The sequence below is a fragment of the Salvelinus fontinalis genome, chromosome 30 (genome assembly GCF_029448725.1).
Source record: "Salvelinus fontinalis isolate EN_2023a chromosome 30, ASM2944872v1, whole genome shotgun sequence".
NCBI lineage: Eukaryota > Metazoa > Chordata > Actinopteri > Salmoniformes > Salmonidae > Salvelinus > Salvelinus fontinalis.
This window is the reverse complement of record NC_074694.1, coordinates 23219460-23241778: the sequence shown is the minus strand read 5'-3', so window position 1 is coordinate 23241778 and position 22319 is coordinate 23219460. Positions and strand designations below refer to the sequence as shown.

The window sequence follows — 22319 nt, the reverse complement described above, 5'->3', positions numbered from 1 at the left end:
GTATTACACAAAGAGACCAGTGCAGAGGAGATACATGTTGTGCAAAAAAAGTAATGATAAACGCCAGAAGTATCACAAAATAGCAAAGTTGGGTCCGAGCTCGCAAGATGACAGCCATACAGTACGGCGCCATCTTTCCTGTCTCTGCACTGCCTGCGGCTGTCTGCCCAGCACCATCGAACACTTAAATGAGAGATTCCGCCTCCTCTGATTCTTGTCACAACAGATGCCTTTTATTTCGGTGTCTTTTTGTTGTTGTTGACCAGCTTAAATTGCTTGGCTTCTTGAATCTTCAGACAGACCATTAACTTGGATGGCAGGAGACATGCTGGAGGCCTGCTGGAGGCCGCAGGTCTTAATTGGAATGTTTTATGTATGGTCTGTTGTCGACCCAGCGTGGACTCGGTAACCGCTGTCTGCCGTTTTGGCCACTCTCTCCAATTCTAATGAAGCGTTCTCAGTGTACACTGACGGATACATATTTAATGAGGAAGGTGAGCCAGTTACATTATGAAGCGCTGAACGGCTTGCAAGTGAGGCCACCAAAGGACCAGGCAGTAGACTATACAAAGCAACTCATCAGCTGTGCTTGTTTTTCATTTGTGCTTGTCTTTTATATCCCCTCCCTACAGTATCTTGTTACTGACACCTCATTTTAATTACAGAGCTCATAGGGAGCTACATTACATGCCATACATGAAGTATGAATCCTAATTGTTGTCTATGCAATGAAAAGGGAGTGCCACAGTTTTTTTTGATGGAACAGCAAGCTGGTGTCAAGGGCTTGGTTAAGCCTGGGATGGTTTACCAGACTGGTTTACATCCATTTGAAGAACAGAGAAGCAGCCTTCAGCATGGACTTTCATGCGAATGCAGTCCTAACAGTAATGTGGGTTAGGGATTTAAGTATTTATATTTGAAATACTTATTTTCTGTGTATTTTAGTATTTTCAAATGACGTGTCCAATTCACCTTCTATTTTCAAATAGCTTACTTTTTTCCAAATAAATGTCTAAGACTAACCAGACCTGGGTTCAAATGCTTGGGGTATTTTTTAAATATTTGTATTTGAAAATACACTGAGTATTTTCAGTATTTGAGTATTTTTCTTGGCCCGGATGATACAGTACTTGCTGTGCTCTGTACAATGTGGACTACTCCCATAGTTGACCTCTGCTCTGGGAACTATGAGCAGCTATTTTTTGCCTGGAGTGATTCCTGCAAAGGGAGAGTCGTATCTTGTAACTCCTTTAGGAAGCATTGATTGACGTCAAAGCCTTACTCTTGTCCCTCCATTTCTCCATCTTCTCTCCTCTCTCCAAGGAGGCTCGTCATGGGCAGTCTCTGTGTCGATGGGTTTGACGTGGGGAACCTCTATGCTCTCACCCATACTCAAAGCCGAAGCTGCTGGTGACTGGGCTCTAGCGGATTAGCCCATCTCTGTCATATTGAAATCTTAAGGGGCTTGTCTGAGCCTCCATCGCTTAAGCAAGCAAGACTTGCTGTCGATCACATCTTCACCAAACCGTCACGAGTGTGTGCAAAATAGAGCCTATTTTTATATAGGATACAGATCGAATACATTCACCCAGCGTGTTGGAGCACACAACACCAGCTAATTTTTTAAATCTTGTTTAAAGGTAGATAATTGGTCCTTTTTGGCCATTGAGTGTGTTTTCAGTGCCCTAATGAATTTGCGTGTTTTCCTGTCTCCTTCAGCTGCCGGCATAAACAGTGGAAGACTGAGCTGCCTGCTTCTAGTGTGGTCATTACCTTCCACAATGAGGCCCGCTCAGCTCTGCTCCGCACCGTGGTCAGGTGAGCACACACACAGTAACAGGCTAGGCCTGGAGATACTAACCCATGTCTAACCCTCCCTCCCTCCCCCTCCAGTGTCCTTAAGAAGAGTCCCCCACACCTTGTCAAGGAGATTATCCTGGTGGACGATTACAGCGACAACCGTGAGTTTCTGTTTGATGAGTGGTCTTAACTCTCTCTTTTGCCCTGTGCCTCTGTCACTCTGGATCAGTACTGGCACTGGTTTAGAGGTTCCAGGCCCTTCGCTCCCCCACCACCCAGTCTGTAAACTAAAGCCCTTGTCCTGAACCATTGTCGAGCCTCCCTCCCTCTAAACTCTGGGTGACCCCCAATCCTAAGGGCACATGCCTCTTGCTTGGGCTTTGATGGCTGCGCACTCCAGACACTTTAACAGACATCACACCTATCATATGTTTTTTATTTTATTTCCCTCCATAGTTTTCATCAAGGTCTTATGTTGTACATTAAAGTGTTTTGAGATAGATTGAAGCTACTTTGATATTTGAGTCGTTCTAGAGTTGTCCGTCAGTGTCTGGGCCACTGCGTAAACCTTTGGTCCCGCTTTATATGAAACAGAACTGAATAAAGTCTTCATAAACCCATTATAAGGCCTATATAGATGTTTATTTGACATGTGTATATATATAGATGGTTTATTTTAACCGTTTGTTGTCTCATGGTTCAGCTGAGGATGGAGCTTTGTTGGGGAAAATTGAGAAGATCCGGGTTCTTCGAAATGATCGACGAGAAGGTGAGTGGACAGATGGGAAAAGGAATAAAACTGTTAGTTGGAAATGAGTGGTCAGGCTTCATTCATCATAGTATTTGATGCCCATTTTTATTGACCTTGTCCAACGCTGCATGTACCCTAATCAGTGATTTGCCAGTTGTAAAAGCAGAGAAAAATGATTTGGGCTAGGAAAGGATTGAGTTTAAAACAGAGTCCTGATTGTTAGGGCAATTCTCATGAAAAGCACTGAACAGGTTTATAGGGGCCAATGGGGAGAAAATATACACTCCAGAACAATGAAGAGTTTGTAACAAGCAGAGTATATTTTTGAAAAGTGCTTTGTGTGCTGTCCAATAGAAAGAACATTGGGCCAAAAATACCTGGCTGCAGTCCTCTGTTCATTATCGCTATCTCTTCAAAACTGATTACCTCATTTAGAACTCCACAATCGCACACTGCACACTGCCCCCTTCAACCAATTAAGCATGAATTTGATTATCGAACCCGGGATCAAAGAAAGTTAATATGAGCTAGCACTTCAGCAAAGATACTAGATGACTTCAGAAGTCCATTAAAACGTACTAATTAAATACACTGAGTGTACAAAACATTAAGAACACCTTCCTAATATTGAGTTCCACCCCCCTTTTTGCCCTCAGAACAGCCTCAATTCATCGGGGCATGGACTCTACAAGGTTTCTGGAATGCTGGCTCATGTTGACTCCAATGCTTCCCACAGTTGTGTCAAGTTGTCTGGATGTCCTTTGGGTGGTGGACCATTCTTGATACACACAGGAAACTGTTGAGCGTGAAAAACCCAGCAGAGTTGCAGTTCTTGACACAAACTGGTGTTCCTGACATCTACTACCATACCCCGTTTAAAAGCAATCTTTTGTCTTGTCCATTAACCCCTCTGAATGGCACACATACACAATCCATGTCTCAATTGTCTCTAGGTTTAAAAATCATTCTCCTCCCCCATCTACACTGTATTGATCAAGTGACATCAATAAGGGGTCATAGCTTTCACCTGAATTCACCTGGTCAGACTATGTCATGGAAAGAGCAGGTGTTCCTAATGTTTTGTACACTCATTGTAGCTATCACTTTAATAATTTAACCATATTTGGGTGATATGCACATCCCAAACTTCAGAGAACCGCTGCTGGGCAATAAGTATACTTAGATAAAGAAGTTAGAGTCTCGCACACACATGAATAGCCCATTGTGTATTTGTAGATTACATCATGTTGTTGACACCTCCACAGGTCTGATGAGATCTCGGGTGAGGGGGGCCGACGCAGCCACTGCCAGTGTTCTCACCTTCCTGGACAGCCATTGCGAGTGTAACGAACACTGGCTGGAACCGCTGCTGGAGAGAGTGGCTGAGGTCAGTGTGTCTGTCCCACAGTCACAGAACACGCACACACCTGACATTTAGTGCACACACACCGGAACACATAATGTTCAGCATTGTATTGAAGCTGCAGCCACCGCTGACTATGGCCTGAGCTCAGACGCTTACCGTTATCCTGTTATTAGCATTTTATCTGCTGCTCACTGCGCTGATCTGTTGTGTTGGCAGAGAGAGGAGAGCGCACCTGGAGATTTCTCAGACAGGCAGGAAGACAGACACAAAGACATGCAGACACTGGCAGGGGGCAGGTGGACAGACAGACACACACAATGACACACTGACAGACGGACAGGCAGGGGGGCAGCCGGACAGACAGACTGACAGATAAACACACTGACAGACATTGGTGATTCAGAGGGGCTAAGACGAGCACAGGTAACGATAGACACATTCAAGGTTCTTAAATGGATACACAGACAGAGGGACAGTTTGGGGTTCAGCCAGGTAGGGTAAACATGACTAGAGTTGCTATGGAATGCAATATCGACAAGCTTTAAGAGTATTACCTATTGTACGTATACGTGTCACTCAGTTGTGGGAAGGAGCTGCCGCACCCTCCGCTAGCAAACAAGTGCATTGCACCAGGACGTGCATCCTGTTGGGCACATGCCCAGCAAGGACGGTTCAAAGAGACACACACACACACACACACACACACACGTGCTTGCAAACAAACAGAACAACACAGCTTTTCAACCCCTCTTGAGTTTTCCATTATTTTTTTTACTGCGTACACTTGGCTTCAACACTTGTTTACTGCTGTCGGGTCTGAACACAGTTTAGGAAAACTAAGTAATATGATTTAATGAGCTCTAACTCCCCGTTGGTTTGACCAATCTTCCATGGAACACTGTCACTGCTGTAGTTCTGTTGTTCCAACACAAGACTTGGAATAGTTCTGAAATGATTTAATCCATCTGATTATGTCACTCTCAGCAAATCATCCACTTCCCTCTTGGAAATCTATTTGTATTCTGGCTGCGTTAGGCTCATATATTTAAGTACAAATTTGGGCAAATGTTTGACTCGCCGTAGATCTGTTTTGGACTAACTTTGTTGTAGCTTTTATCCAGTGCCTGGATTGAAATTATGCAGTGGTTTTACTGAATATTTCAGTCCTTCAGTAATGCTGAATTCAGATCCAGTGGACAGTCTCTCAATTGGTTTGAATTGAGAGACCACCTACCTCTGTTGCCCCCATGCCCACCCCATAAAATACTTTTTGGCTTCTTTTGGTTTAAATTAACAGTTTTGGTGGCAGAGGGGCCTGGATGTTGGGAGTCTTTGTGGCCCGCCTGGAAAATAATGTAGCAAAATCTAGCGGAACACTCTGGATCTTTGTGGTCTCATCTTAATCTCTCTTTACTTCTCCCACAGGACAAAACGCGAGTTGTTTCCCCCATCATCGACGTCATCAACATGGACAACTTCCAGTACGTAGGCGCCTCGGCCGATCTCAAAGGAGGTAAATCCCACTCATCTATGCCAGCAGCTTTCCTCTCCTCGCTAGGGCAGGCTGGCCTTTAGGAAAATCACACTGCAGTTTTCCACTCGGTGCCCAATGTCACCTTCTGCCAAAGATGTCTAGGTTTTTTGGTGTGTGTGGCTGGCTGGCTGTCCGTGCGCATGTGTGTGAAAGCAAAGAAGAGAATAAGTACATGATAAATCTTGAAAATGGGAATGCCCTTTGGAATGGAAACTATTTAATTGATTCGTCCAAGGATATAGGCAGATAACATTAGCACGGTGTCGTTGTGTATTCTATACGGCTTATGAGAAGTGTTATGTACAGCCATAAGAAAATAGAGGGAATGCCACAGATATGTGATCTATCAGATAGGCATTGTGTGTGATATAAGTTTTAGTAGGAATACAATCACATCTGAGAACCAGCACGGCTTTTTCCTGTTGTCAAAATGACTCAACTCTTATTCACTTGAAATCAATTGAAACCTAATCTGTACCTGGTGTATGTTTTTCCACCTCTAGGATTTGATTGGAACCTGGTCTTCAAGTGGGACTATATGACCCTGGAGCAGAGGAGGGCGCGTCAAGGAAACCCCACTGCTCCAATCAAGTAAGCCACCCTCTGCTCTGTCTGTTCTTTCTGCTGCCCTTTCCTGCCAGCCTCACCTCTACTAATAATTCATAGCTACGCATCTGGGCCTGCTGGAGGAGATGCTGAGGCAGGCAGCATTAGATGTCAGTATCAGTGTGAAGCGTCAGAACTGCGCACTCTGGGGAATACGGGCCAATGCTCCTCAAAAAGACCCGGAGCCTTTGAGCCTCTAAGTCTCTGTCCCGTTTTGTCCCTGACATCGGCGAGTGCAGTAAACAAAGGCAGAGGTGATTGAAGATGTTCGTATCATCTTATCCAGCTTTGTCTTAAACTGTGTATGGTGATAAGGGAGAAGAGATTTGATGGGGATATTGCTGTTAAAGGATAGATTTAGTACATTGACCTATTTTCCTGCAATTCTATCACTTGTAGATCAGAAAAGAGAGCAAAAACGTTGATTTGTTCAATCAATATGAGCTCACAGAAATGATTGTTTTACTAAGTAACCCAATGTCAGATGCATTCTCACAGTAAACATGGTTTACCAACAGAGGGCAGCATTTAATCGATATCCAAAGGCTAGAATTTGAATTTGGCCCTTAATTTCCTAAAATGCATTTTGTTCCTCTTCGCTAGGTGATGGTAATTAACCCAAAGGGTGACAAGTCATTTTTCATAATTTGTTTAGTCTGAAATCTTCCACTAGAGCCATGGATTTCCCAAAAGTTAATTTAAGAGAGAACAACAGCAGACTAGCTCAAGATGCTCATTATGTTTTTCTTCCTTTTGAAAACAAAATGGCCTCTGAGCAGAAGTGGTGTATTATTCCCTCCAGACAGCCAGAGGACAGGACACCACAGCCCCTGCTGATGCCAGGTTACAGGGCCAGGCTCTGTGCATCACATGCTGATGACAGGACTGTAGGAGAGCTGAACTTGGCTTGACTTTGCTAAGTCTGTCTCACTGTTTTGTCTCATGACCCTGACGAACTGTACTTTCGGTCATACCTCTTTCTCAGGACTCCCATGATTGCCGGCGGACTCTTTGTCATGGACAAGGACTACTTTGAGTTGCTGGGGAAGTACGACATGATGATGGATGTGTGGGGCGGAGAGAATCTAGGTAATAGGACACAGAACACTAGGAACGCTTGAGCTTGTTTGACATTGTGTGCCTGGGGAATGGGAGAGGAAGTGTGCCCCACTCTAGATTTTGTTGGATTGGTTTATGATGTCCATATGTCAACCAGGAGTTGAGGAGAGATGGACTGCATCACTTCTTCTTTTTATAAGAAACAATGTGTTGATCCCAAATTGTTTGCGTAGTCAATTTACACACAGCTCTGACACACACTTAATCCACCAGACATGCCACCAGGGGTCTTTTCACAGTCCACAAATCCAGAACAAATTCAAAAAAGTGTACAGTATTATATAGAGCCTTTATTGCATGGAACTTGCATGATCCATCTCCTATGCTCAACTGGGTTTACTGATTATTTTTCTTAAACTGATAAAGCATCCTCACAACACCTCTCCCCTATTTGACCTAGATAGTTTGTGTGTATGCATTGATATGTAGGCTACGTGTGCCTTTTTAAAAACAAATGTATGTAGTTCTGTTCTTGTCTATTTAATGTTCAGTATTATGTCATGTTTCATGTTTTGTGTGGACCCCAGGAAGAGTAGCTGCTGCTTTTGCAACAGCTAATGGGGATCCTAATGCCAAATATTGACATTGAAGGTACCAACCGTGGGAAGTTATATCACAATGAAATGTAACTCTAAAATCTTGCCATAAGCCGTTATATTAATATGTGTTTTGTGTTTGGACATTGCAGAGATCTCTTTCCGCGTGTGGCAGTGTGGCGGCAGTCTAGAGATCATTCCCTGCAGTCGAGTGGGACACGTCTTCAGGAAGCAGCACCCATATACCTTCCCTGGGGGCAGTGGCACCGTGTTTGCTAGGTGACTATTGATTGTCCCTGTGATGTGATTTAGACTTGGCTAAAGTCTGCCCTCTTCAGTCCAATATGTGTAAAAACCTATTCTACATACTGTCATATAACAACCAACCAGAGTGACGGTACATTAGGCTTTTGAAATTTGAGTCATAAAGAATACCCACTGTACAGGCTAACAACTGGCAATTGAGTTATACCACTAACTTTCCCCTTATTTTCCCCTTAACGTTACCGTTCTCAAAGATCCAATGAAATTCAAGCTGAGGCGGCGGGGTGAATACCTGCTAGCCAAATGACATAACTTGCGATTGTAGCCCATAGAGGGCCTGTTTCATTCCTCTGAAATTCACATCATAATACCGCTGTTCAATTCTAGCTGAGCTGCAGTCATTAAAATAGAGGCGCAGTCAGAGCAGAAGCCTCAGCTCTGCTCTCATCTTGGCTTCACCCCTGCAGTGTCAACACTGTTCAAGTATGCATCACATCAGAGTGATTCATCAATGCGATGAGAGTGAGTGAACGTTCCTTCACTGCCAGTCTGTCACGCAGCACTGGAAACCCCACAGATTGCCAAGTCTTAGGATGTGTGCTCTTATCTCAAAATAGTTGAGGACTGTCACTCTCCTCCTGTGTTTTCTGAAGCTTGAACCGCTTCATCACTTTCTCTTGCCCTGTTCAAATTATTTTGACAGGCATCCTTCATTGAAGAAATAATAGATATGATCAAATGAATAGGTCCAAGCAGAGGTTCTATAACATTGCCTATAGTTTTTAGGCTACTGTACCATGAAATGGTCAAATCAGTGACTATTTCAAGGACTGGAAGGACCAGGAAGGCCACATGTTTGTAAGTATTCTAACATGGTGTCTGTCCGTCCACAGGAACACGAGGCGAGCAGCAGAGGTGTGGATGGACGAGTTTAAGAACTTCTACTACGCCGCTGTGCCCTCGGCCCGAAACGTGCCCTATGGCAAGTAAGTGTCCTTTCAGACACCGTTCTTCCAATGATGGCATCGCAGACTGCCCTGCTGAGCTTGTTTAGAATATCAAAATGTCCCTTTTTCTGACACCTCCAGAAGGTCAGGTAGTACACTGAGTTTTAGTAGTGATCTCAGTTGCCCCCAGATGGCTGTCTGTCTCTCTGAGATGGCTGGTAATTAGATGAGTCATGGGTTTCCTCTGTGTGTCTGGCAGCATTCAGAGCAGAATGGAAATGAAGAAGAGGCTGGGCTGCCAGCCATTCAAGTGGTACCTGGAGAACGTGTACCCTGAGCTGCGGTAAGTAGAGAGACCACACCACCACAGTGGACCAGCAATATGTTGCTTTGAAAACGGACAAAGTTGAATGGAAAGACATAACTGTTGACTGTTTCCCCTACCATTATATAGGCAGGACATAGTTTGGGGGCCTTTGATGCTTGCCACTTAGAAATTAAACTAGGGGAAAGACTGCGGTGGGTGGCATATACCCACATCTTGTGATTTGACATCCCCTTGACTTGTGCTGTGTGTCTGGCCCTTCAGGGTCCCTGACCATCAGGACATTGCCTTTGGCGCTCTGCAGCAGGGAGGTAACTGCTTAGACACGCTGGGACACTTTGCAGATGGAGTGGTGGGGGTCTACGAATGCCACAACGCTGGGGGAAATCAGGTATCATTCAGGGCTCAGGTACTGCTCAGATCCATTACACATAACCAAGCTGGGCACTGGGCTGGGTAACACAATGAGGTGGGTTTACTTTATAAATAAAACACTGCCGCAGCTTTTCAGAGGGTCACAGTGCAAATGTCAAAGAGTTGGTCAGGTACTGTACTGGACACTAAACTAATGCTTTGATTGGGTGTCTCTGATTCATACTGATGAAATCCTTTTTGATCATATACTAAGCTGGAGGAGGGGATTCTGGGAGTCCAGCCACTGTTAGTGTAAATATGTGTGATTTTCAACATACATCACATATCCACACTTGACAAAGACAAACGCTTTAAAAATGGATCTGTATAATAATTCAGGAGTACCTAAACTGTGCCAATGTAGCAAATTCACTGTGTCCCACTCTTTGTCCGCAGGAATGGGCGCTGACCAAGGACAAGTCAGTAAAGCACATGGACCTTTGTCTGACGGTGGTAGACCGCACCGCAGGCTCACAAATCAAGCTGCAGGGCTGCAGGGAAAATGACAGCAGACAGGTGAGCGAGCTGAGCACCACGGATCAGATCGATCAAAAAGTACTAGTAGTAAATGAAAGTGACTAACCGCAGTCCGGCAGTTAGCGTGGTAATAGAACATTCATTTTGTTTTGCCATGGAATGTGGATTGGGATGATCCCTTTGGATATGCATTGTAGATAATTCACCATAAACTCACTGTCAATTGAAACCATTAGTGATTATGGTACTCACAGTACATACAAACCTGTGACTGATTTGTCACCCTTATTTCCCCCATTTCCCAACCTCCCCCCTTCCTGTCCCCACCTCCCCCCTTCCTGTCCTCACCTCCCCCCTTCCTGTCCCCACCTCGTCCCTTCCTGTCCCCACCTCATGTGTCTCCAGAAATGGGAGCAGATTGAGAGCAACTCTAAGTTGCGGCACGTGGGTAGCAACCTGTGCCTGGACAGCCACAGTGCACGCACTGGGGGGCTGACAGTGGAGGTGTGCAGCCCCAACCTCAACCAGCAGTGGAAGTTCACTCTCAACCTCCAACTCTAGAGAGACAGTATCCCCACCACCACCTCTTCCACCACCACCTCCTGCTCTCCTCCCCGGAGCCACATAGACTAGAGCCACCCAGCAACAACTACGGACAGATGGACGGACAGACGGAGGCCCCCGGAGGGGCAACAACACACAGAGGGAAGGATATGAAACTACAGACCAAGTGGGATGATGATGCTTTCCATTCAACTATATACCTCAGTGTTTCATCTTTAGTCCTGCTCTTTGGAAAGTGAATGTTATTCTTCTTAATGCAGGTGAAATGGAATTAACTTTCTGGATGTTTTAATTTTTTTTTTTTACGTGTTCCTTTAAAATTTCTCTTTCCACTGAAGTTCACTGCGTTTCTGAAATGGATGCGACTTATTTTGTTGTCCTTTTTCTCTCTCAAGTAATCTATCTTTGTTGAATGTAAAAGACGTATTCCATAGAGGTTTCCCGACTAGACCGAGACGGCCCAGGAAGAAAGCTGATGGTTTTGGTATGGTTTCAGTTGGGTTTGGCCCCTTAAAAGTCCTGCTGGTAGAAGGAAAGGACTCTACGCACTGTTCCTTTCATTCACTGAAACACTTCTCTACTGATTGGTGGGCTGTTCTGACAGAGTGAACAGTAAAGAGATGGAGAGAACAAAATCAGTCTTTTTCTTCTACAATTATACAGAATTTTCATCCTGCTCCTGTCACACGTGTTGTAAAAAGGTGCGTCATCTGATCAGAAGGGTGCTCTTCGCGGGTCTCTCATGGATACTTTTGGGGCCAGGAGTTGTCGAGGCTGTGGATGTATCGCTGCTGGGTCATCAGATTGTAGCACTTGTTGCTACGACTCTTCATTCTTTTTCCCATCACAATTGAATGGAAAACATTTTAAAAATATATATATTTCATTCATGTATTTTTTCCTTTGCAAAAGCAGTACAGTGTCCATGTTTATTGATTTATTTGTAACAGACATTTAATAATTTTTTGTTCAATTATACTGTAGAATAATCAACTAAGTTACACAGTAAATTGAACTGATATTTCTTTATACTCGTTGCTTGACTGTGCTCTTGTGAGTAAAAACGTATCTATTTACTGTACCAATTTTCTTTTCCTTCTCCCTTTTCAGTGTGTGTGTTACCATGGTAACAACCTCATACAAATGAGTAAAGAGTTTATTACAGGGTAATGTTGGAACCATCATTTCCATTCTTAGAAGTTCTATAAGTGTTCTTGAAATGTTCTCACACACAGTGTATGTATACATTGGAGTCCTTATTGTCACTATTTGTGATTTGCCATTTTAGAAAAGTTCACTTCATCTGAGGTAAGCGACAAAGACAGCATTTACATGGGAGGGCCTTGTGTTGCATGTTGTACCAATACTTGAGCGTCTTTTTTTCCCTGTCCTTTTGTTTGTCTCGACATTGCACGCATGCTTTGTGAATGATGTCTTTGCCTTTTTTGATATCCATCATACTGTAAAGGGGAATGTGATTTTGTGCGCTAGTGAACAGGTTTCTTGAAGGAGGGCAGGTCATTCGGCTATAGTTAACTGGACTCAAGGGAGAAAAGCAATAAGATGTTCTTATTTCAGTATCATTGTTGTGCATTTAGCTCGCATCTGCTTCGGGTCTATTCTGATTGGGTTATTACATTAGCTTGTGATTTATGTGGTACTTTAAACGTTACTGTTAGTTTCTGAGGGGCAGCAGAAACCACCGCTAATGTGACGGCCAAAGGAGCCTATAACGACTTACGAAAGCAAAGATTCATCCATTGACATGGCATTGTTTGTCTCGGTTGGGATGCCCCCAATTTCAATAGATTAATTTATTCTAGAATAGCAAATTACTAATTATTCAGTAATATTTGCTGTCTATATTTTGTGAGCCCTCATTATATATGCATATATCCCTTTGTTCTACACCATTCTGGTCAAACTTTCGTATACATAGGGAGACTCCAACCACCATCAGTATAGAAACAAGCATCACAACGACAAAACAGATGCAACAGCTCCCATCTCTAACTTGTGTGGAGGTATTGCATTTCAAAAATGCCAAAGAGATGAGGTATCCCACAGTAAGAGATGTGGAGCAGGGGATAGAGGTAACATCCCATATTTTACCTGCAGTATCTGCAGTTCAGAGTGAGCAGGACTATGGGATCATGAGAATTGGGTGTTGTAACCTACCATGTGAGAGAGGTTAGTAGGATTATGACAAGTTGCACATGGTATGAGCTCTGTCTGCAATCACGTCACTGTTGAAATTGTAACAATTTCAGAGATCATGTCAATTGTAACAATTCAAATGTGAAAGTTCAGATGGTTAGAGGGAGGCCTACAGTACTAAATGGGATTGCTTGTGTGAACATTGTCTACATGGTGGCAACGGTTGTTCAAGTATTGAATAAAGCCTTTTTAGTAAGACTTGTGTGAAAATGAAGTTTGCTGTTCACTTTAGGAATTACGGAGAAAAATAATCTTAGAATTACAGCCACATTTTAATTGGATGAAATGTTTACATAGCACAATGTGCCAAAGTTATTTACTTATTTGATTTGCATTGTCAATACAATTTGTGATTCAAGTTTAGGTGAGGGACGTGCATTGACTAAATGACTAATAAACCAAATTAATGATCACAAGAAATTGTCATTTGGGATATTGAATACGGTTTGTTTATTTTTTGCTGTAGGAAAATTGGGTTGATTGATTCAAATCAGTGGCAAGGGAGGCAGCATGGAGGTAACATTTAAGTGTATATCTTTGTATATACAGTACGTTTGTCTATGTACATATTGTAAGCAACAGCAGTTACTAGTGAGTTGGTCTACTGTACAGCGCTTGCAATTCATTGTTTTATAGTTATGGCAAATTCAACTAAATGAGGAAAAATGATTAACTTAAATAAATGCATTTATATAAGAGGTGTGGACTTTCTTTTGCTAATTAAGAGTCTTCAAGGAATGCAATGAGGAATAAAGCTTGGATTTTAATGATGGCTGTTACCAAACAACTCAAATCAGTTTTCCTGACCTGCTTGCTGTCATTGCTATGCAGTCATTCTCAGGGGAAAAGAGGCCAGTTTTGTCATGGAACAGAAATAGCCTCTAACAAAGAGATTCAGTGTCTGATTTCCAATCTGCCCATTCTGGACAGCATACTTGTTAAGTCGTGTGTGTGTGTACAAGCGCACACTCCTCTGTAGCACACTCCTCTGTAGCTCTCCCGCGTGCAAAAAATAATGCCACTTAATGGATCCGTTTCGATTTCCATGCAACGGGAGCAGTATAGATCAAATGGTTGTGTGTATGGAATTAAGGTCCAGCTCCTTGCATGTACATGGCCAGTGGGAACTAAAGGGTTTGTACTTAATGTGTAATGCTCATCACATCCCAGGGTAATGTAACAGACATTAGTTGATGACTCAGCAGCCTTAAACAGACCATCTGTCACCCACTACTACCTACAGTACAGCACATTAGACATGCACCATACTCCTAACCCACAGGGGGTGCTAGTGTTTCTACTGCGTTCACTATTTAGAAGGTGTATAATGTTAAGGGAGCCTTTGTAAACCTTTAAGGCCTACATAAACTCTTGACACTGGTGGTGTATAAAATCGTGAACATTTATTAGATGTGCAACATGGTGTAAACACAGAGGTGGTAAACATACGATTCACGAAGTCCGTCATCAGGGTGGTGTACTGTTAACATGAAGATCAGAGGGAAGGTTTACAATAGGCTACATACACACTCAATGAGGAGAAATAACAAACACGCACGATACAGCAATCACTTTTCCTCCACCGATGAAAAACACAGACAGGACAAGAAGCAGTTTCTACAACATTCCCAGAGCAGTCATACATTGCAGTTTGTGTGTTGTACATAGTTTGAATTAATCCGATACGTTAGGAAGTTTGGTCCAGCTTACATGAGCTATTTACATATTATTAGTACAATGTCAAATACACCACTCTGGAACTAGATTTAATTTTACCAACTACCCTTAATATTAGTCTTGGCAACTTTTCTACTGACCATTGATTGAGCACATTTTAAATATTTCTATTTCAATATTATCTATAATTTTTTACAGTATTTTGATAGCACCTTATTGTATTTTTTTTAATTAATAGCAAATAATGAAGCCCTGAGGTCAGCAAAGTTCATTTCCTTGACTGTCTCAATCATACATCTTCAGGTCCCAACTTTAGACTTTCAATTGTCAGATTGCACGATAGGCCTACAGAAAGGCATTTGTTGTTATTTTTTTGCTACTGTCATTACACTTTAACATCTTGTAATCTTCCACTGTGTTTTAGTATGGAAATTACTAACAAATGGTGTCCAAAATTTCTAGATTACATATTAAAATGTATTTCAGCAGTCTTGATCACTAATGCAGAGTGGAGGCTGAATTGAATGAAAAACATTCACAAAATGTGTTGGCTTTTTACTAACTATAAAAGGACCCAATGGGCATTGGGCTGCCTGACTAGCCAACTTACTTGCATGCAGTCTCAGTTTGTCCATTAACAGCTACGGGTGGAGGCGGGTGCACGAGTGGTACCGTGGTATTGGCGCTCTATATGCTTTATGGGTCTGAAAACAGCAGTAAATAGAGAAAGGGGGATTGTACAACAATGCATTCAACTGAAATGTGTCTTCCGCATTTAACCCAACCCCTCTGAATGAGAGAGGTGGGTGGGGGCTGCCATAATCGACATCCATGTCTTCGTCGCCCGGGGAACAGTGGGTTAACTGCCTTGCTCAGACGCAGAACGACCAATTTTTTTTTACCTTGTCAGCTCGGGGATTCGATCCAGCAACCTTTTGGTTACTGGCCCAACACTAATGGCTACCTGCCACCGAATAACAGAAGATGGCATGTGGCAATAGACTGAGTGGGCTGTCAATCAACTGACCTCATTAATTTTACAGAGCAATGGTAAATTAACATTGCCTCTCAGAAGCTAGGGAATTACAGTGACATCAGATTGACACAAAGACATTTCAGGAAATGATAAATGGCCAAAGATTATAAAAATATCTGGCCTCAGGAATTGGATATGGCTTGGCCATTGATATAGTTTATGTCTGTTGTCTTTTCTAGTAGATTGTTTAAAGAACCAAATATTGTAAGGGTTGAACAATAAACCTAGTAATCTAATCCTGGAGTGAGAAAATAATTTAATGAACACAGATGCACTATATAGATGGTAAACTGTCATTTTTTGTTTGTTTTATCCATCTTGAATAAATTATATATTTATTTAGATATTCTCTGCAGAAGTTGCCACATGATACTGGCATGAAATGCCTGGTAAGAAAAGGAGATGTTCTATGTAAAAGGCACTGAGAATATATCTAATACATGGCTGGGCAATAAAATAAAACTCATGTTTTATCTTATTGTAAATTTTAGATCATACAATTTCAACCTGAGAATTTAAACTAAAGCAGTTCTGATTAAAACTGAATACAGGGGGAGGGGGATTAACAGCCCTCCATCTCTCCTGATTATAATTGGTTCATGAAATCACTCAGAGTAGCAATAACAGATCACCACACATGAGTCATCTGCTCTCTACTTGGCCATCGTGATATTAATAACATGAAATATGGCCTAATAGACATCGCTTAGTAACACTACACATACAGAACATTTTAGAGCACATCCAAGGACTTGATTACTAATTAAGATATACCGCAAACAGACAATCATTTAAAGATATTATATTTGATTTTGAAGTGTTTACTTTGAAAAGGTTGTTGACTGTATCATGCATACTTCTTGGTGTCTATCAATATAACAATTTAGAACAAAAGAGCATTGTTATTAGCATCATTAACATACTTATGGCATGTCAGAGAATCTTTCAGACAGTGATCAGTGCACAGAACTAGTGATCTCACACAAACATACACAAGAACGACAATGTTTTTTCGGGGAAAAGGAAAAGGTGAAAAATCACAATCATGTGTCTTACCTAAAAGTGAAGACCCTGATAGAACTATAATCACACAAAAACAAAACAAATGTACCTCAATAGCATATGGACATCATATATTTTGGTAAATATTCATGTTTTTAGAATATAATTCCTTTTCATTGGCTTGTAGTATTCATCATCTTTGTGTACTTTTGTTGATCAGCAATGTCCCCTTTAAATCATTCCTGCATAAATATTGTAGCACTCAGTTGCAGAAGTCTGCACTCAGACAATAATTACCCTTTCTATTAAAAATGGATTTCCTGCTTCTTCATAGAATGGTCAAGCTCTCAATTAGAGGAAACATAGGCGATAGCAATGAAACAGAATGAAACCTTCAGTATACTGCGACAAAACACATTTTCACAATAGAGTATTAAAGTGCGTCATTAACTCATCTATTTTCTGGGGAAGCATTTAGTACCACCATTAATTAAAGGAATTGATCAAAGCTAGGGATATTTAGTAAACACCGTTATTGAATTGCTTAAAGTGCAGGACCATCGAAAGTGCATGAGTAGTGCCCTAGCTAGGACAACCCTGCCTCAGTTGTACAAATCTCCCAAACACTTCACACATCAATAACACAGTCACAGTGGCAAGGAGCGGATAAGCACGATTGTATGTCATCGGCCAAGGGACAAAATAGGCCTGTGTGCGTGGACTTTGGAATTGCACACAATTGAAAGCTTTGATTTCACTTTTACACTGACATTACATTCTCTATTGGCCAAAGATACATTAATCCACGGTGACATTCACTTCACTGACTTGAAGCAGCTGAACATACAGCACAGTGGGGTGCTATACTGTCCCCACACAAGAGGCAAGACCACAGCCTCACAAAGTCATTATGGCAGATTAGGAGGATCCATTCTTCTAAGCCCATTTGAAAGGAATAACATTGACAAACTTCCGTGGGTCTGGTGTTTTCTTCTCTTCATCTTTTAGTGACATCATTGGAGTGAGATAATTAATGGCTGACGGTATGTAATGTTTAATTTAAACTCAACTTACATACTGTATAGATCAATGTCAGGCTTGCTTCTGGCTTGCTTCCAGGGTTTGGACGGTGGACGTGACTACAGTGTGGCCCATATGATGATATGGGCCACACTGGCATGACTCATGTGGAGAAAAGCTCTTAGCTCCCCAGCTGAGCCAGAGGCTCATCATACATGAACTGAACTGAAAATAGTCTGTGTGGTCTGTCAGGGAGTGAGGGTTTGCTGTGGACAGTTCAGAGTGTTAATCTAGAGTTGAACTGAACTGACCCCTGCAGCTCTTGATTATCCAAGACTACGCCACATGGAGACAGTAGTCATGTTGTAGAACAACTGTAGGCTTCATCCAAATTAATGTTCATGTGGTCATCATTGGCAAGAACTGGAATAATTTATCATATCATCAACCCTTCCCTTTGCGGTCTGAAAACCTGAACACAAGTCACACCATCCAGAACTTTCAATGATGTTGCAAATATACAGTGATGGACCAATTGGCTGAGAATAGGGACTGCCAGTCATATGATCTGATGACCAGTTGCATAGTTCCTATTGACTGAGATATGAAGTTACTGAGTACAGTAAGCATTACCCTGGTAAGCAGGACATTTCCCATTTCAGGTATTAAGTATCAGCAGGATGACAAGCGCTCTGGAAGGGGGATGGTAATGAAATGTAGTGCAGACTCTACTCCTCCATATTTAATTTAAACATAATGGAAGGATCCTGGGCTTATACACACACACACACGTGTATGTATATATAGATACACAGTACCAGTCAAAAGTTTGGACACACCTACACATTCAAGGGTTTTTCTTTATTTTTATTATTTTCAACATTGTAGATTTATAGGGAAGACATCAAAACTATGAAATAACACATTTTGAATCATGTAGTTACCAAAAAAGTGTTATACAAAACTAAATATATTCTTCAAAGTAGCCACACTTTGCTTTGATGACAGCTTTGAACACTCTTGGCATTCTCTCAATCAGCTTCATGAGGTAGTCACCTGGAATGCATTTCAATTAACAGGTGTGTCATGTTAAAAGTTAATTTGTGAAATGTCTTTCCTTCTTAATGCGTTTGAGACAATCAGTTGTGTTGTGACAAGGTAGGGTTGGTATACAAAAGATAGCCTTATTTGGTAAAATACTAAGTCCATATTATGTCAAGAACACCTCAAATAAGCAAAGAGAAATGACAGTCATTCATTACTTTAAGTCATGAAGGTCAGTCAATCTGGAAAATTTCAAGAACTCTGAAAGTTTCTTCAAGTGCAGTCGTAAAAACCATCAAGAGCTATGATGAAACTGGCTCTCACTACCACAGGAAAGGAAGACCGAGAATTACCTCTGCTGCAGAGGTCATTAGAGTTACGAGCCCAGAAATTGCAGCCCAAATAAATTCAAGTAACAGACACATCTCAACATCAACTGTTCAGAGGAAACGGTGTGAATCAGGCCTTCATGGTCGATTTGTTGCAAAGAAACCACTACTAAAGGACACCAATAAGAAGAGACTTGTTTGGGTCAAGAAACACGAGCAATGGATTTAGTGTTTTTGGATCCAATAGCCGTGTCTTTGTGAAACACAGAGTAGGTGAACGGATGATCTCTGCATGTGTGGTTCCCACTGTGAAGCATGGAGGATCTGGTCTGTGATTTATTTAGAATTCAAGGCACACTTAACCAGCATGGCTACCACAGCATTCTGCAGCAATACACCATCCCATCTGGTTTGCACTTAGTGGGACTATCATTTGTTTTTCAACAGAACAATGACCCAACACACCTCCAGGCTGTGTAAGGGCTATTTGACCAAGAAAGAGAGTGATGGAGTAATGCATCAGATGACCTGGCCTCCAATCACCTGACCTCAACCCAATTGAGATGGTTTGGGATGAGTTGGACTGCAGAGTGAAGGAGCCAACAAGTGCTCAGCATATGTGGGAACACCTTCAAGACTGTTGAAAAAGCATTCCAGGTGAAGCTGGTTGAGAGAATGCAATGAGTATACAAAGCTGTCATCAAGGCAAGGAGTGGCTACCTTGAAGAATCTAAAATATATTTTGATTTGTTTAACACTTTTTGGGGTTAATACATGATTCCATATGTGTTATTTCATAGTTTTGATGTCTTCACTATTATTCTACAATGTAGAAAATTGTACAAATAAAGAAAAACCCTTGAATGAGTAGGTGCGTCCAAACTTTTGACTGGTACTGTAATACATACATACCTACCGACATACACATAAAGTATTTCTTCTTAGTGGTTCAGGTCTATCTTGGAGAGAACTCACCAGATGTTGCTCCATAGGTGGTTGAATAGAATCATAGATTTACATTACAGAGTGACATTGCTCTACATGGAAACAATGTTTAACCAGATCAAAAAAAAGAAATCTGCACATTGAACAACAGTACATTATCCAACTGCGTTTTTGTCATGCAGCCTGTGACAATAACAATAGAGACATGTGTACTGTACAATGGCTCTGCTTTGTGCCTCAGTAAAGAAACTTTATTCTATAGACCGTTCCGACTCAGATATAGAGACCTGCTCTCCAAACCTGGAGGTTTGGTTCCCCAACCCATTTAACCCAGACTTGGCACTGTTAAAATATTGTTTCATTTAAGAAATGACCTATCCCAGTGTCTACAATTGTAAAGAACAAATCTATTAGTGTATTGGTTAGTGTGTGTTAGTGTTTTGCATGTGATGAACAGTGTGTGTTTGTGGGTACGTGTGAGACGTGTGACAGTGTGTGTACACAGTATGTGTGTGCGTATATTACAAAGATTATGTGGTCGCCTCACTGGGTAGGAGAGCAGTCGTCTAAGTCCAGCAGCTCCCTCACCAGTCTCTCTCCAAACTGCGCTCGGCTGTAGCGCTTGATCTGGTAGGCATCGGACATCTTGTACATGATATAGGCGTTGTTTATGGCGATGCTGATGGTCAGCCAGAACACCTGTTGCCACGTTTTGTTCGGCTTGTGGAAGATGAAATACCTGAAAGGAAAAAATAAAGGACAGACCAACCCTGATTGGCTATATGGAATCTTGGAAATTTGGTTATTTGATCATTTGTGTCAGATGTTGATGTCCATCACATACAGTTATCTGACTGGACATCTGAAATTAGACAGAGTTACGACGGACAGAAGCGCAGACAGACATGGAGACAAGATATCCTCCTAAGTGTGAGGCATTGGTTAGTGGTGAGGAGGAGCGATATTCAGCTAACGTTCCTGTTTCTGGCTCTCCAGATGTAATCTGCAGTCCTCCACGCCCACAAGTGTTGTCCTCTGAGCTACAGAACACCATCTCATTACTGTCCAAACAAATTGGAGGCAGTGAGAGGTTAGAGAGGGTGAGAAGATAAGAGCCATTCACCCTGGTGTGTGTGTGTGTGTGTGATGAGCCATCCCATCTATCACTCTGTTGTCTCCTTAATTGAAGTCTTCTGTCTTTGACCAGTGTTAACGTCGCTTGGCACTGTTCTCCATTTGTGACATAGTTGGGCCCTTGACAGTAGCCAGTCTATTGCACTGCAATGAAGTGTCACTTCCAGTGGATTAGGAAGTCCAGATTATTAAATGTGTGTTCCACTTGATGAACTCAGATGGAATCATAATGCAGGTAGATTTACTATGGATGTATTTACTGTCCCATGCTGAAAAGGGATTACGTTTTTCATGGTATCTTCTTATAAAATGCTAATGCAACAAGTATCGGTCACACTTTACTTGGATAGTCCGGATTTGCGATCTGTAGCTGCTCTACAAATGGGCATACTATCAACAAACTATCTGCTGATAAACAAATGCTTGCTAAGGTTATGATTAGTGTTTAGAATAAGGGTAAGGGTTAAGGTTAGAGCTAGGGTTAGTAGATAGATGCTCTAGACTACAGTTGGACTATCCAAATTGTTACCTAAGTATCATTGGCATTCTAATGGATGTACAGTATGCAGCTCAAGTTCTTATCTTACCATTGCATGACAAGCTTTGAACAGAAACTTGTGCGATAACTGTGCAATTAAGAGTTCAAATCTCATTCCTTTATAGTGTATGGTTTTAAACAGGGCATCTGAGTTCCTGGTGGTGTCCCAGGTCATCTTTTTTTGCCGTCACGTTGTGCATCTCAGAAGATTGCTATATCACATCAATGTAATTCCTTCTCCAGGTGTTGTACGGTCTAATCCGACTCCGCACTCCAAAAAGAAAACCCGGAACGCCATCTCTGGCTTGAGGCTGATAAGGAATGCTATAGAGGGATCCTCCTCAATTAATGTCTGGCTGTGACTGAATTATTAATGAAGGATTCACTTGAGTCTGACTTGCATGGCGGGGAGTGTGTGAGCACCCAGCATGGGCCCACCACAGGGGGAGTCAGGCTGACTCTGTTTACCAGCACAGTAGGGTGAGAGCTTAGAGCTGAAACCACTGTCGTGTCCCAATGCAGCCTGAAATACTTTGAAATAAGCCACACAAAGCTGTAGGAACAACAGAACAGTTTGCCATATGCAAATCTTACATTTCAATACACTTGACCTACAAAAATCCAGGGGTGGAATCCCCTCATGGAGAACTACTGGGTATGCTTGCTTTAGCTCC

General features: G+C 42.0%; 2 protein-coding genes across 4 annotated transcripts in view; one reads left to right on the top strand and one right to left on the bottom strand.

The window, feature by feature from the left end:
- The window catches only part of galnt2 (UDP-N-acetyl-alpha-D-galactosamine:polypeptide N-acetylgalactosaminyltransferase 2), a 100878-nt gene extending 87262 nt beyond the window's left edge, over positions 1-13616 (top strand). For 2 of the 3 annotated variants that reach the window (XM_055890075.1, XM_055890073.1), the window contains exons 4-16: positions 1720-1818; positions 1894-1961; positions 2504-2569; positions 3817-3938; positions 5343-5430; positions 5955-6042; positions 7043-7146; positions 7865-7991; positions 8870-8962; positions 9183-9266; positions 9513-9657; positions 10059-10178; positions 10545-13616. In XM_055890075.1, coding sequence (XP_055746050.1) covers positions 1720-1818; positions 1894-1961; positions 2504-2569; positions 3817-3938; positions 5343-5430; positions 5955-6042; positions 7043-7146; positions 7865-7991; positions 8870-8962; positions 9183-9266; positions 9513-9657; positions 10059-10178; positions 10545-10700 — 1360 coding nt within the window. In that variant the 3' untranslated portion in view covers positions 10701-13616. The remainder of the gene's footprint in view (positions 1-1719; positions 1819-1893; positions 1962-2503; positions 2570-3816; positions 3939-5342; positions 5431-5954; positions 6043-7042; positions 7147-7864; positions 7992-8869; positions 8963-9182; positions 9267-9512; positions 9658-10058; positions 10179-10544) is intronic. The other variant, XM_055890074.1, reaches the window with a different exon arrangement.
- Positions 13617-14303: 687 nt separating this feature from the next.
- The window catches only part of pgbd5 (piggyBac transposable element derived 5), a 41895-nt gene continuing 33879 nt past the window's right edge, over positions 14304-22319 (bottom strand). Inside the window, exon 7 of the mRNA XM_055890077.1 lies at positions 14304-20712. Within this exon, the coding sequence (XP_055746052.1) occupies positions 20517-20712 (196 nt within the window). The 3' untranslated portion in view covers positions 14304-20516. The remainder of the gene's footprint in view (positions 20713-22319) is intronic.